Source organism: Denticeps clupeoides, chromosome 14 (genome assembly GCF_900700375.1).
Source record: "Denticeps clupeoides chromosome 14, fDenClu1.1, whole genome shotgun sequence".
NCBI lineage: Eukaryota > Metazoa > Chordata > Actinopteri > Clupeiformes > Denticipitidae > Denticeps > Denticeps clupeoides.
In genome coordinates, this window is record NC_041720.1 from 5,235,808 (window position 1) to 5,252,535 (window position 16,728).

Sequence of the window (16,728 nt, forward strand, 5' to 3'; positions counted from 1 at the left end):
AATAAATCTGTGCAAAAAGAGGGACACAACTCTGGAACTGTCTGCTCCTCACGTCAGGCACTTCAAGACCTGGAGACTGTACGCATCTGAATAGATGCTAGGGTGACATTAGGGCAATTTGTCCCCTAAAGGACATCCTTAAAAACTTTGAGACTGTAACTTCCAAACACACACACCTATTACCCTTGTGAGCAAATTAATTGATTGAAACATTAAATCAATGTGTATCATGTAGCGTTTTGATCGTTTGAGGTCATTTTCAACACAATGAGTACCCTGAACTACAGTTGATTATATAGGTAATCAGAAGACTCTCAGCATAATTTGGTTTATTATTGATGTAACAATTTTTTTTTTTTTTTTTTTTTTTTTTTTTTTTTTTTTTTTTTTTTTATTAAATGTTTGGCTTAAAAAAAAAAATAAAAGTCTGCCAAGAAACTAGGCTTACCAAACAGAGTGCTTGTTTAAAATTTAACGATTGACAGTTTTTCAGTTTCACTAACAGATCATTTCAGATTAAATGGATCTTTTACAATTCATTCTGCCCTGCTTTATGGATCTGTAACCTCCATTTACGATGGACATTTGTCCTCGGATTAAGCATAATCCGTAAACTAATTTCTGTCTGGTTGACTGGTTCATAGAACCTTTGCTGCAGATGCAGTGATTGTAGAGTCTCAAATCAGGCGATTAAAACCAGTGATCTTATGAAAATGAATCTGAACGTTTTTACTCAGACTTTAGATTTAAAGGTGTGCAGTGATTCTAACAAAAGGTCCAGGTCTGGGAAAGGAGAAAAAGATGGGAAAGTGTCAGCTTTCCAGGAACTCTCCCCCTTTGCTCTGAATTTCTCAGAAACTGTCTTAGTTCAAATTTTAACCAGATGTTTAACACTTCTGTTGGAAGGTGTCCTTTTGTGTTCTGTTCTATTCTGTACCTGCAGAAATGAGAACTGTATCTTCAGTGATTTATTAAAGTTATGTGGTAGAATTATTCCAGTTTTTCATTAATGTGACTAGATAAATACACACACACATAATAAATGTTGATATGTAGACAGCGTTGTGCAAAATGCTGTAAATTGTATATTAATGAATAAATGCATTCAGTAATGTATTCTTTTACAGGCCGTTCAGAATACTTGTATAATACTTTCGAAATATGCATTTATCATTTTTTGTTTATTTAGCATTTAGTATTTCTTGGTGGTGAATTTCTTTTTGCATTTCAGCATCAACGTGAATGAAAATTTGTATTACTGATAGATTATTGACTTTCATCGACATCCAGTAGAGCAAGAGTCACATGATGTTCACACATTTGGGTTTTGTTGAGTGGGACAAGGAAAGTTCTACATCAACATGAGCATGATTATTCATTTTTATTGACTCATCATCAACACCTACATTTGAGACCGCAAAGCACATCCAAGTGTTCAAGAGAACTGAATTTGAGTGAATGTGAGCACTTTTCTGCATCAGTATAGAACTTTCCTTCCTAGTGACTATTATTTGGAATAAATCAGTGAAAATACAAGGCACACAGAGTAAGAACAGTCAGACATGTTTAGAAGAGAGTGCTTCAGTAAAGAGCTGTTGAGCTCTTTTCACTGAAGTCGTCACGTCTTGCTTCAGTGAAGAGACAAGTGGAGCAAGACTTGGCCCAAAACAAACTGGTCACTGGATTTTCAGCCAGAAGACACCAATAAAGGGACAAACACTTTCACAAAAAAAAAACGAAGAAAGTGTTGAATCCTGTAAAACTGGATCTACATTTCATATTGAAAAGGTAAAGTAATAAATAGTCTCAAAAGCAAATAAACTCATTTGCAAACAATTAATATTTTATACAAACCACACTTGACGTTGCTTCAGTGTTTACTTAGGTTTAGTTGAATTTGGGCAAAAAAAAAGAATTTGCCTCTGACCTTGTAAGTTGAAGTTGATAATTTGAGCTTCATGCATTGTGCCTCCCATCCTCCTTCTGGCTGGCCAGCTGCTGGACTGATGGGAGGTAGGCATGGCTTGAATTGTCCTGCAAGTTCATGGGCATTTCTTCTGGGCCTCGGCGCTCACGTCTACTTTGTGTCCCAGTGCTGCCTTTGGACGATACGGTCTGGCCACGGAACAGCTGTGCCTGGCGCTCACATAACCCCACCTTGCTGAGAAGGATGAAGACATCGCCACGAAAGGCCTTGGTGAAAATGGCATAGAGGAAAGGGTTGGCACATGAATTGAGTGGGTAGAAAAGGACCAGCAGGATCTTGGAATTGGAAACCGTAATGAGAGGCCGGTCCAGCACAGCTGACATGGCGTAGAATGAAATGGGTGCCATACAAAGGAAGTCAGTGAAGATGAGGATGGCCATGCGCTTGGCAATGTTGGTATCCTTGCTCCCAGAGTGGTAGTTGGGGTTGTGTATGGCACAGTAGATCTTGACGTAGCAGGCACAAATCACGAAGAAGGCCAGGATGTTGAGGATCAAGACAGACATTACATAGACCTGGTCCACCATGGAGTGGGTATCCATTGGTAGGCATATGCTAACCTTCTGGTAGCTACTAACACCCACCAAAGGGAGCACAGCCAGTATAAGACACAACACCCAACCACCCAACATCACGATTGCTGCATGGGACAAACGAAGCTTGCGGTCCAATCGCATTGCGAATGTTATTGTGTACCATCTCTCCAAGGTGATGGTGGTCAGCGTGTAAATGGACAGCTCACTGGCAAAGACAGTGAAGAAGCCCGCTAAACCACACCCGGGGCCAGTTTGCCAATCGATGGCATGGTTGTAGTACTCTGAGCGGGTGTGTAAGTCTACAGATGCAATAAGCAAGAGATAGATCCCCATGCAGAGGTCAGCAAAGGCCAGATGGCACATGAGGAACCGTGAGACGGACAACTTGTAGTGACTGGTGAGAAGAACCACGAGAACCAACAGATTTCCCAGGACAGCCAGCAAACTTACAAACCAGACAGATACACGCAGGAAACAGAAACCCATAATGTCCTCGCAGGGGTTGAATTCATCCGGGGCAGGTATGCAGGACACCTCCTCACCATCTTCACAAACCACGTAGTCATAGCGGCTCTCAAAGTCTTGACCAGTGTCCTCTTGAGGGTTCTTCAGTATATCTCCAAATCCCACATCGTCAGTAGGGTGCCCACCAAAATAGTAGGTGTGGTAGTATGGGCTATTGTGGAGGTCTAGACTTTCTTTGAGGACACTATCACTGGGATCAGTGTCTGCGAGACCCCGCAGAAAGGCGATTCTGAGACGGCTGACCGATCTTTTATGGCGTTGGTCATATAAAGCTGTCAGATTGCAAATTATGTCTTCAATGTATCTGCCAAGACAAAAAAAAAAGAGTTTGCAATTATACACGGAGTTCCCCAAGGTTATACTGTAAGTCCTCTATGATTTCATCTGAATTTGATTCCACTAGCGTATAACACAGGAATAGCAGGCCTTGTAGGCTCTGGGTGTGTATGAATAAATGTTGGCAACTCTTCTGTCAGTTGACAGAATCATATTTTCCAATTGGTAGTCTGTAGCCTCAAATTGGGATTACAACATTCCATAGTAACTGTTCATCAAATTGCTCGTAGTCTATGTTCACCGGTGTAGAAGCTATAGTTAGATAGATATCAAACCAACAGAAGCCTCAAAATATTTTGAAATTGGGCATAAGGAGAAGGCCAGATTACCTAAAATACTGGTCGCTTTTAAAAACAATCTAGCCTTAAGCGATCTCTGTCATCATTACATTTTAATTAATGATAAGGTTTTATTGCTCTATCACTGTATTGCATTTTCTATCACAATGTTTCTGTGTAAAACACTTTGTCATCATAGTTAAAAACTCTTTTGCACTGACCCTCTTTTTTTCTTCATGTTCTTAAAGCCACAGCAGTGGCTGGGATATGTCAGATCAACGCTTATAAGATGTTGGAAGGTCTGTGTTGGTGGCAGTTTTTTGAGGGTCCAGACGTCATGCGCTTTGAGTTCCCGTAATGACTCCAGGCCTATGGTCGGCAGGGACGTAACACTTGTCATTGAAACATCTCTGCCAAGAAACAAGAGTTCAGAAACTCATGAGAATGGGGAGGTCCTGCAAGTTCTTTTGAAGTTCGTGAACTGTGAACTGGAGCTGTGCTGTGACTTTTTTGCAACGATCAGGTTTAAGGAGCTGCTGACACTCCAAAAGGTTCAAAACTGACCCTCTGTGGAGTTTCTTTTAATAGGTGTAAAGGGGTATATGGATGCACATCAGTCAGCATTACAACTTCTTTATAATCATTTACATATTACATTTAAAGCATTTGGCAGACGGCCTTATCCAGAGCGACTTACAACGTGCTTTCAATATAATGCATATAATGATTTGACAGGGCAAGGAATTCATTCTTAATGGCTCATCGTTTAGGGTAACACGGTATATCTGGTGCAGAACTTTAGCCTTCAAGTGTCTGATTTTGTCATTTTGAGATACTTAGCCAATGACCTCATGGTGATGACTTCAACGTTAACCCGTCCCTTAGGGAACCATCAAGGGGCCGGGCTATTAACTTATTAAAGGGCTATGATTTCAGCTGGCTCACAGGAAAGGGGAGATAAGAGGTTGACACTGAGCTCAAAATCATTTAAAGAAAGCACAGCATATGCTAATGTCTCGCCCCTCCCTCACAGACAAAGGAACATGACAGAAAAACATGAAGATTAAATTATGCTGTGAATTTCCCAGCAAATTATACTGCAATTAGGCATTTTTTTAACGGAATAACTAAAAATAAGATGTTCGGGTCACATAGTCAAGAGATTAGAAAAGACAGGGCTGCACTCCAGAGTTAAACAGAGACAAAAACAAGCTGTTGTTCAAGGAACTTGCTACTTCTGGGAGACACTCACAACGACACTGGGCCACTGACAGCACCAGCAAACATCATCTCATCCAGCCTGCTCAGATGCCTGTTCCTGTGAAGGTCACTTGAGAGAGAAGGAGGGAAAAATGTAGGGGCTGAATGTTAATTACGAGAAGGAAATTCTACCAAGAAAATTCTGATTATGATTATTATGATGTAAACAATAAATACGACTCATATTTGATATTGCATGTTTTATAGGTGAGTATGTTTCCATATACATACCATTGGCGTAGCAAATGTCCACAAGTCGTTCTTTAAACTCTCCAAATCTAATTATGATAATAAACCAGTGGGGTGAGTGCTTGTGTCGGTTCTGTAGCCTGGGGTTCAAGCTCATAGGTTTATGAGAGACTCCAGCCAAAGCAAACAAGAGTGTGGTAAGACTTGCTAAAAGGGCTGCGGAGCTTCTTAATTAAACCTCCTTTAAGGAGCATGGAGACCAGTGGTTCAGATTCATATTAATATCTCATATCCTGACAGGAAATGTACTGAGGGCTTCGCTGCAGAGCAAAGATTAAGCGAATTGTGTCACCAGTTCTCTGGCAGTTAAAATACTTATATTGCTCGGGCCCATTGGGTTGCCAGATATTGTAACAAGAAAGCCCCCAAAACACTTATCTTTTGTCCTTATGCAGGCAAACTGTTTCCTGTTGCTGCCCTGTGCTGAACTTTCTGTTAATGTAATGAAGGAAAAAAGAAACATGGCGTTTTTCCTGCATCACACGGGTAAAATACTGAGCAGAAGAAAATGTGCTCCAGATGTGAATGGTGGTTTGGTTTCAAATGACTTTCGAGTGGTTTTTAAACATTTGCTTTAATAATACACACATACCAGACACCAAGGCTTATGCTAAATTGATATGTGGCGTTATGTTAACACATGCAAATGCATAATAACACCTCTGACATATGAATAATCTGATGTTTATTGAGTGCATCTAATTAAACTCCTGTAGGCCCTGTAATTAAAGGTGTGTATACAAGTCTTACACAATATCCAGCCTGCTCCCATTGAAGGCATGGTGTTGGATTTCGTTGAATCCGTTGTTGTAGAGCATCCTGGAAGTGGACAGATGGATGAGAAACTGAATACATGTTCAGGTAAATGAGAAACGACCAACAGCAACTTGTGATGACTGTAGAAGGAGTGATTCATCACAAAAATCACGTCTCTAAAGATCCCTCCAAAACATTTGTGGCTCCAAACCAGGCAGTTGGTTCATAACACAAGCACAACCACACACTCTTTTGCTGTCTGAAATGACATATTCCTATGAAATGAGGAGAACCAATCCCAGCCTGCTTACACTGTCAGCATTTCACTGGTGAGGCCGAGGAATGAATTGGCCGGGACCACAGTGATGTACGGATGATCAGCAATTTCGCTGTGGAAAGCCAGGGAGATGGTATATCAGCGGCAGCATTTTCAAAAGAGAACAACGTGATTAAAGGAAGCATTAAATTGTAATTTCAAACATGTACATTATGAAACCGGCACACATATTTAACCAGCCTTGTCATAGCGAATCCTATATTTCATGATTGTTCAGTGCAGTGTTTTTAAGCAGTTTGGCTTACAGTATAAAATTTGTGCTGTCAGAATGGATGTTGGTCAGTTCAGGGAAGGTTGTGAGGCCGGTGTTGAACAAACCCCTACAATGATAAAAGGTGCAGCCATCAGTTATTAATACACCCATTCAAACTGTTCTTCATATATTTTCATACTCACAAATAATTCAAATTTGGAAGGTGCTTAAATGCCTCGGGATGAATGAAGGATAGGCTTCTGGCATTCCTTATTTCTCTGCAGAAACAATTAACAGCATAACTAATTGTACATATTAGCTAATTATACATATTTCCAGATATAAAACCCATTTCAATAAAGGATTAAAATATACATTTATTTAACATAAATCATACAGGTCCCGTTCCTAAAGTTCTTTCTTACGACAGTTTCATGCACTTCAATTACACTTGGAATTTAAAGTCTGAACTGCAAGCCTAACTGTGATTTTATTTTTAATACTTCTTATCTGCCATACACCATTAGACACAAATGTATTTTGTAATTTCTTTACAACATACATAATGTAATGTAATACAGCTGAAATCAGTGGATTACTTTTTTAAAAAGTACATGCTGTGCAAATCGGTGCAGAGTGCAGTTGCTTGATGAACCATGTTCACAAGGTTTACATATACAGCATTTATCAGACGCCCTTATCCAGAGCGACTTACAATCAGTAGTTACAGGGACAGTCTCCCTGGAGCAACTTAGGGTTAAGTGTCTTGCTCAGGGACACAATGGCAGTAAGTGGGATTCGAACCCGGGTCTTCTGGTTCATAGGCGAGTGTGTTACCCACTAGGCTACTACCACCCTCTCTATAGTAAATGGAAATGCTCATCCCTTCCCATTTCTGCAGGTTTCTATTTGAAGTCAGATTGTATTATGTTGTGATAATGTATTGTGTTAATACATCCCTGTTGAGAACTACTGTCCTAAAATAAACACATAAATGTAAAATAGGAGAATTGCTGGTGTCTTCCTCTTGTAAGCCACTTTGGATAAAAGCTTCTGCAAAGTAAAGTAAAGTAAAGTAAAGAAAAAGTACTTTTTGAAGAGCTTTTAATAGCCATGAAAAGCCTCGGCTTTTGAAGTAACAGGCATGAGTTGTGCCATTCAGAACAGAATGTGCAGAATGTTGTTGTAATGGAACCAGTGAAACAGTTTTACCTTCGATACTAATACTCACATGTGAGTCATTTTCTGCAGGTTGTAAAAAGAGTGTTTCTCCAGCACCTTTAGCATCACATCCACTGATATGTGACTAGGAGACCAATCAAACACACTTTATTAGTTGCTGCAGCATCAGGAATCCATGGGATATGTTTTGGCCGGGACAGAGAGAATAATTACACATGTGTATGTCATGTCATGTTAAATTTGATCACATTATGTATAAAGTGGGGCAAAGTATTTGGCAAGCACCAATTGTGCAAGTTGTCCAACTTGAGATGAGAGAGGTCTATAATTTACATTATAGGTACACTTCATCTGTGAGAGATGCAGGAAGTCACATTGTATACATTTTAATGAATTTATTAAAGAAGTATTTAGCACCTACAAACAAGCAAGAATTGTGGCCTCACAGACCTGTTACTTCTTCTTTAAGAAGCTCTTCTATCCTTCACTCGTTACCTGTATTGATGGCACCTTTTGAACTTGTTATCTGTATAAAAGACACCTGTCCACTCCTCCAACCTTCACCATGGTCAAGACCAGAGAGTTGTTTAAGGACACCAGGGACAAGATTGTACACCTGCACAAGACTGGGACGAACCAATGTACAATAGGCAAGCAGCTTGGTGAGAAAGCAGCTTGGTAAGAAACTATAATCACGGACAATGTCCCTCAATCAATGACCTGAAGTGAGCTGGCACCACAGTTACAAAGTTGACTATTAGTAAGACACTATGTCATCATGGATTAAAATCCTACAGCCCTCAAAAGGTCCCCCTGTTCAAACCAGCACATGTCCAGGCCCGTCTAAAGTTTTCCAGAGACCATCTGGATGATCCAAAGGAGGACTTGGGAGTCATGTGGTCAGATGAGACCAAAAGAACTCATGTTTGGAGGGGGAAGAATGCTGAGTTTCATCCCAAGAATACCATATCCACTAAAAAGCAGAAACATTATGTTTTGGGGTTGCTTTTCTGTAAAGAGGAAAGAACAACTTATTCGTATTAAGAAAAGAATGAGCGGGGCTATGTATCTTGACATTTTGGGCAAAAACCTCCTTCCATCAGTGAAAGCATTGAAGATGAAATGTATCATCCAGCATGACAATGAACACAAACACACCACAAGTAAAAAGCATTTAGATCTACAGCATTTGCCAGAAGCTCTTATCCAGACTGACATACATAAGTGCTTTAAATATCCATCATTGAAACCCTTTGTTTGGTTCACTAGGAAACCAATCTGTATATCCCATTCACATAACAACTCAGAGGCAAATAATTTTTTAAAAACCTTTTTTTTAAGTATGGAAAGTGTACTTAAGAGCTCTTTTAGTCCAAATATTTCATAAACAGGAAGGTTTCTAGTTTGCCCTTGAAGCTCTTTAATGACTCTGCTGTTCGGACATCTAGTGGAAGTTCATTCAAAAAAGCATTACAAGGTTCTGGAGTGGCCTAGCTCAGTCCAATAGAGAATCTGTCCCTAGTGACAGCCCCAAAACATCACAGTCCTTGAGAAGACCTGCATGGAAGAATGGGCCAAAATACCAGCAACAGTGTGTGCAAACCTTTTTTTCCTGTAATGTAATTTCCTGGATTTTTTCTTACACTCTGTCTCCTATGATTAAAAATACAGACATCTCTCATGTCTGTATTGGGCCAACTTGCACAATCAGTGGGCCAACTTGCACAATCAGTGGCTACCAAATACTTTTTTGTCCCACAGTATGTGTGTGTGAGTGTGTGTGTGTGTGTGCCGATGTCAATGAACGTCAATGACGTGTAAAGTAGGTATGCTCATTATTATGGTACAGAGCACTGGTCATTCTTGCCTCCAATCACAGATGTAATTGTTCAATTTCACAAATCAGACACAGACATATTCACCAGGTTTCACTCACATTTTGGAAATGTTGGCCATGTGGGCAAAGGCATCTCCAGGAACTGAAGTCAGATGTGTCTCTAGAAGCCATCTGCACAGAGGTAAATATGTTTTACAACAGCTCTAAAAAATTAACATAGCCATATCTGAATCAAAAGCAACAGAAAAAAATATAGTAATGTACTAACTGAAAAAGCCACTACTGAACAATATAAAGATTCCGCTTTAACTTAAAAAGGGTTCAACAGTCAAAACAGGATGTAACCCAAAAAAATGACCTTTTTAAAGTTGGGATTAAAGCATATAAAGGCGAGCTGCTCAGAAGTGATCATAAACTATGGATTTTAAATGTTAATTAGATTCTAGACTCCAGCTAAAGGCTAAAAGTCACATATTTGCCAGAATCGTTCAACATATAGAACCTCATTAAACTGAATTAGACAACTGAACACGAATTTAACGCTAACCATTTTGACTATTGCATATTTGTCCAAGAAAAATCTTCGTCTTCTTTCAAACTGAGAACAAATACAAGGTCTGAACAGGGTTTTATGATTACTGGAACCGAATATGTATTTATGTATAAATGGCTAAATTGATCATATTTTCATCATAAACATGTTTTATTAGTATTTCATCTTTATCTAGATCTGCACAGTTGGCAGGCTGTGGTGTCAGACAAACAAGCAGTTAAAACAATGGGCTGTTTCAGAGCTCCACCGCTGGCAGGAGAATAGAGAGGCTGGGGGAGAGAGAGCGAGGCGTAATTGGACAAATTAAAACAAACACCACGACACTGAGCAGACCGCCATCTCCGAAGCCCCGCCACCGGCCACCCTGCTAAACTCCGGTGAGCGGGCGTCGACTGTACGTGGGTGAAGGCGCGGAGAAAAATTGCCCTCGCAATCTCCTCATCCAAGGAGGCGGCTGGTAAAGCAAAGAAGTCAAATGAGTTTGTCTGAAGTGTCTGAGGTGGATCCATGGAATTTATCATGGTGTCACCAAGAGGCTGAGGCAATCACGCACCAGCGTCTCTTCTGATTCGGCATTTGTACAAAAGCGAGAACGATGCAGGCTTGCTTCTGCTCATTTCTCATCCTGATGTGATATAGCAGAGAACATGGAACAGAGGTCTATGGATCTAAGGTACTCCTGTCTCCTTCAGCCAGGTCCCTGTTCCAGATTTGTTTAACAGGTTTTTCCCTACAATGGTTATTGTCACAAAGCAGCTTTGGGCCCGAGAAATATCCCCCCTGTAAGCAGTCAAACTCTCATCTTGTATTTGAAGTGGTCAGAAACACTCCATCTAAAAAAGCCACCCGCATGGGGAGCAGTAGACGTAATTCCATAAAAATGGATTTCTTTGGATAATAATGGATAATTTTTTTTATTAAAGCTTGTGTGATTCTGTGCCATTGAAGTATTCAAAGAGCTCAGAGTAAGGCAAGGCAACAGCAAGTCTATTTTTATTACCAGACGCCCTTATCCAGAGCGAATCAGTAGTTCCAGGGACAGTGCCCCCCTGGAGCAACTTAGGGTTCACTGTGTTGCTCAGGGACACAATGGTAGTAAGTGGGATTTTGAACCCGGGTCTTCTGGTTCATAGGCGAGTGTGTTACCCACTAGGCTACTTCCACCCACCTATTTTGAGGATAGCAAGGGATGCCAAAGATTTCATTTTGAGGAACCACCAACAATAATACAAAACTCACTGTACTGTAGTATATACCAAGTGTAAGCTTTTTTTCTCAAAATAATCATGTCGCGTTACATTCAAAGTCAAGACAAAAAGGGAATACCACTAGATGGCGCCAATTACGACATTATATCCAAAATGGAGGGTTAGTTCCAGCACTGAACTAAAGCAGTCTAATTAAGCTCATATAATCTCTGACAGTACCTTGTTCTTCAAAAAAAATGTGATATTTTGCTATTTTTAGGCAACTAGATTTGCCAAATTAAAAGTTAACAGGGTGTCCTTACATGCCTTCCTGTTAGAGAGGAACGACAACACTGCTGCTCATCTGCAGGATGTACAAAATGATTGAATGTATAAAATAATTTAAATTTATTTAAAATAAATTTATATGAACCATATCTCATTAATTCAAACATAATGTCAAACATAGAGGTAAATGACTTGAAACCACTGTAAGCCTTTTAATGTGCAATAAGTTTGGGTCTTCTGCCTTTACGTTGCATTAGGTTTGCACCGTTTAAAACAATTAAATGCAATGTCTGAAGGATTTATTCGTATAGTCCATTTGCATTTACACAGACCATACATTGTATTCAGCCCAGCAATGCTCCGTATAAAAGAAGAATTTAGTGCATTTAAAAGTGCATTTATCACAATTAAATCTCCCTACAAATATGTGTGCATTTCTGAATTGATTGTCTAATTATTAATTATTCGAGTATTTTGGTCCATCAGGAACACTTTTAAGATCATATTATTGCTGTTTTTTCAGACTGGTGTAATTTCATAGCCTTCAACTTCTTATTGACTACCATTCAGCCTCTTTGAAGGACCTGCCGTTTTCTTCTCTTGCACCCTGTTCCCTAATTACTCACGAATGGAACACACACTTGGTGTTTAAATGGGGGCAGGAAAAGGTAAATATTATATTTGAATGCATGAACCATTCTTCATCTCTGTTATTTGAAAGATCCAGCAAGTCACGCTACACAGTATGTCTGTGTGTGTGTGTGTGTGTGTGTGTGCACTTTCCATTCTGTTTACTTTGCCACCGCCACAACTGTGTTTTGCCTACATGCATGTGCTGCCTAAACTTTGAACAAGGCTAAGCATCAGCCTGATGGACGGAACAGTAACGTGTAAATAAAGAACATACAGTTCCAGGAATGAGCTTCGGTCCCAAGGTAGTTTTCCTTTTTCCAGTAAAAAGATCCGGAAAAATAAACAAAATAAATGAATATTTGTGTTGTCTCAATAGCACAAAAATGTTAATCTGCCCGAGTTGACAACAGACTGGATCTGGTCACCTGGGGACAAATTCCGTAGCGTGGCCCCACTTGAGAGGTCACTCTCTGGTTGTACTGCAGAGACGTTCGGACCCGCAGTGACCTGGAGCAACAAATTAACAAGTCAGGTTGTCGTAGCCCAAAGAAAATAGACGGGGAAAAAAACAGATGAATTTGATTAATATGGAATCCCTCTGGCTGCGTTGTACCTTGTTATGCAACAATATCAGACTTGTTACTCATCTTTGTGTTCAGCAAAGGTGTCACCAGATCTTGCATCAATATGTTGCTTCCATCAAATTCTAGAAATTCTATAAACTCAATTTGCAAAACGCCCATATTTCACCAAAAAGGTGTTCACGTGTATGCGAGTTGTTGCTGTTGCACAATGAAGCAGTATTGTGAACGTATTGTTTTTCTGTACAGAAAATACAACTTTTGATTTCTGCGAATTTTTAACGTTATGACACACAAGCAAAAAAATTAAAAATTGTGTAGGCAAACACCAATGATGCAATCACTCAATGTTAGTTTCCAGCTTCCAAGACGACTGTGGTTTGTTCTGCTGAAGGTTCGTTACATGTGAATATGGATCGTGATATGGATGCATTTCATCACTACTGACATGTGCAGCGTTGTAAAATGTCTATGGGAACTGCAAAAGTGGAACTAAATTGCTGGATTCGCCCCTGGATATGGATCAGCTCGGAAATGGAGTGGCAAGATCTGTAGCCCATGCAACTTTCGAACTAGAGACGCTGTACGTTGACTTTAGTTCTTTTACTATCAGTACAGGAGGCACTTTGACACACTCGAAGCCGTGTAGGAGAAGCTCTGCTTTTCGGCCGCTGTTGTCGTCTGAGATATTTTTATCTGCGAAGCTGGCAGAAATCTGAAGAGGAAAGAATGTGCACCTTCTCGGTGGCATGTCGGGACAGTCCGGCAGCCTGAATTGATGCACCGATTGGGGATAATTCCATGTGATGGCAGCTCGGTGGACGGGCAATGGCAGACAGCGGGGCTGGAGCTGGGAAAGGCCGAGGAATGTTCCTCAGCAGTAAAACAAACGAGAGGAGCCTGCGGATTATGAGATGGCCGAGGAGCTCAGAAAGCGACACGGCTCGGAAGGGGGTGGAGGACCCAGAAAGTGCAAAAACAGCTGGCACGACGCAGCGTCTGCGCGCCCCGCAATCCAAACTGCAGCAGCTCTCACCGAATGCTAATTGAGGATCTCGGAGAGTCTTAATCCCCGGTCTCTCGGTTTCATTCAAGCAAGGTCTGCTGTTCCATTTAACCCGCATGAGGAGAATATCAGCGGCGAGGCAGGTGGGGAGGCGAGGTTGCCAGATGGTTACCACGGGGCAGGATGGCAGCCAGAGCGCTCCAAATCCAGCCACTTAAATGCGAGTCCCTCAGGCTCCCCGAGCAAAGCCCGCACTGAGCTCGGGATCCGTGTCCCGGATTTCCTCGCTCTCCATCACCATCTCATCTCCCAGAGCTGCGGCGCTCTCTTTCCAAAAAAAAAAACAAAAAAAAAAACTTAAACGCTAGCGTCTGAGGTGCTGCCTTCGAGATGTGCGTTAAAGGAGCCAATGCAGACAAAAAAAAAACAATTCATGTATTTTTTAAAAGAAAATGTTCAATTCTATTCGTCTGAATCCACACTTGTTTGTTCATGAAAACTGATTCTCTGACACATTGCAGACACCCCCCCCCAGGTCTTGTTCAGTTTGGACGTAAAAAATACATTCATTCCCAACACTGGCCAGTCTATCTATCTATATGTCTTCCACGCTGAAACACTTTTGTGTCCTGCGTGACTGTTTGAGGTTCTGTACAGCGTTTCAACCTAACAAATAATAAGATGGCATAATGGATGAAAAATTAAAACAGCCATTTTTATATATCATAAGTATTTCAATGGATTTGTTAGGAAACCTAACAGCATTGCAGATTGGGGGGAATTGTAGTTACGGGGTAGGGGTGGAACGGAAAGGTTCAATTTGAGCTTTTTTATTATACTTTATGAACTTTTTCTGGAAATATTAACCGCTTATAGATTTTGTTGACCACTGGCATTGCGAGTAAAACATCAGATGGAACACCACTTCATTTCAGTTCAGATATGAAGAGAAAAAGACAAGATGCCTGCACGAGGAGATGCTTTTTTGGAGATCTTCTCGGACATGCTTTAGAGGGGGGTAGGGGGAAACGATACTTTCCCCTATTCTACTTTTCTCAGCTTTTTCTGAGCACTGCCCTGTATATGTGGAGGGCCCTCGACGTCGCCCTGCATGAAGGAGCACGCAGGAGTGCCTCTTCAGGCCCCTTCATTCACCAGGGGCCCAAAGTGAACAACAACAGCTTCAGTCCAAACTGTGAGGGTTCCCTCTGAGAAAAGTACTATTTTTATATTCAGCTCACACAGCCATGAAATACGGGAAGGGACTTGATTATATATATATATATATAAAAAAAGTTTAACTATAATAACATCCATATTTCATGCATGCATTGGCATGAGCAGGCGGCTACTCACAGCGTCTCTGTGCTCGCAGGGAAGGTCGCGATGACGCCCACGTCCACGCAGGACACGGTGGACAGCTCCGAGCAGTCGCAGCCGGAGGGACAGCGCTGCGGCTCCTCGACGGGACCGGCCGCCGCGGCGAGGAGCAGCAGGAGCGCAGGTGCGACGGCCTGCGCGCCCCATCTCACGGTCGGAGGCATGACAGGAGGACGGGGGGGGGGGACCTTTGTCGCACCGGACCGCCCCGACTTGCACCTGAGGACAGGACGGGCGGCCGGCTTTGGTTTTTGGCGAGCGTGGAATCTCGGCTCTGCGATTGGCTGAGCAGTAGGTGGGTGGGCGGGGACAGAGGTGGTCGCAGGCTGCGCGCGCAGAGCAGACGTCTGGGGCGCTGTTGTGTCGGCAAGATTCGAGATCCGACAGTATACACAGTATACCGTGTATTGAAATTATGTTTCGCACAGAACCCCCCCATGTTTCAATTATAAAAGAAAAATATATTAATATGTACTCTCAACTAAACTATACTAACTTAAAAGTAACATTTTTCTGTACAATGAACGGGACGTAACTGGAAAACATCATGTAAGATGCTTGTAAGTGGAAATGGATGAGGTGGATGAGGTGTTTCTTGTAGAGCTGGGAGATGGGTGGAAGTGGAACCTTGATGATGCGCTCTGCTGTCTTCACCATCCGCTGCAGCGCAGTTCCCGTATCAGACAGTGATGTAGCAGCAGAGAACACTCTCAATGGTCCCCCGGAAGATCAAGTGAGGATGGGAGGAGGGAGGTGGGCCTCCTTCAACCTTCTTGCAGACAGGCATTTAGGTAGACAGATTACTAACTAAATAGTACTATGAGCTGAAAAAAGTCGACACTTGCTAAACCTAAAATAATATTTTAGCATTGCAGTAATGTGAACAAACCAAACAAACCTGCTGTTAATAGCATAATAGTAAAGAAAAAAAGCAGTTTACGCCAAAGCATAAATTGTACAGCTTAGTTTAAAAGTTACAAAAACTATTTTTAAACTACTATAATGAGAAAAAAAAACACATTAAACAAACAACAGCTACGGTTTACCTTTTTCTTAGTACATCCATACACTATAAAATGTGAACATTGGGTAATCTTAAAAAAATTAAGGAATCTGTCACTGTCATCTAATATTTTAACATTGACATATTGTAAATAATCCAATCAAACCTGCTGTAAACTGCTTATTTACATTATGTCAATGCTAAAATATTAGGTGTGAGACATTGCCTAAAGTTTTTGAAGTTTGTGTACACTTTTTTTATTGTGAATAGATAGCAATGTAATATTAGAAGTCAAGTCCACTAAGTCAAAATATGACATTTATTTCTACTGTAAAATTATAACATTATTATTATTTATATTATTATTATGAGTAGCAGTATGTTTGTATGTATTGTATTGTACAGTCGTGTGGTTGTAGTTGTTAATATGTTATTACTGTTATTAATAGAAGTCGTAGTAGTATTTTTTTATTACTCAATGAGTAAAGATGAGGGGAAAACCCTCATTAACTTTTAGATACAGTTACGTACAGTTGGCAATAGCGTTTAAAAACGGTATAGAGGTGCGAGATGGGTAATGTAGTTTTCTGCGTCACGCTAAGTCGCAGCCTCAGACAGGGT

General features: G+C 40.9%; 1 protein-coding gene across 1 annotated transcript; it reads right to left on the reverse strand.

The window, feature by feature from the left end:
* Positions 1-1,366: 1,366 nt before the first annotated feature.
* Positions 1,367-15,352, reverse strand: tshr (thyroid stimulating hormone receptor). Its single transcript, XM_029002226.1, has 10 exons — positions 15,081-15,352; positions 9,576-9,647; positions 7,689-7,763; positions 6,661-6,735; positions 6,510-6,584; positions 6,239-6,316; positions 5,922-5,990; positions 4,915-4,992; positions 3,884-4,072; positions 1,367-3,352 (listed from the first exon to the last, which is right to left on the reverse strand). Exons 1-10 carry the CDS (start codon positions 15,266-15,268, stop codon positions 1,957-1,959), a joined length of 2,295 nt encoding a protein of 764 aa, XP_028858059.1. The 5' UTR covers positions 15,269-15,352; the 3' UTR covers positions 1,367-1,956.
* Positions 15,353-16,728: the final 1,376 nt, after the last annotated feature.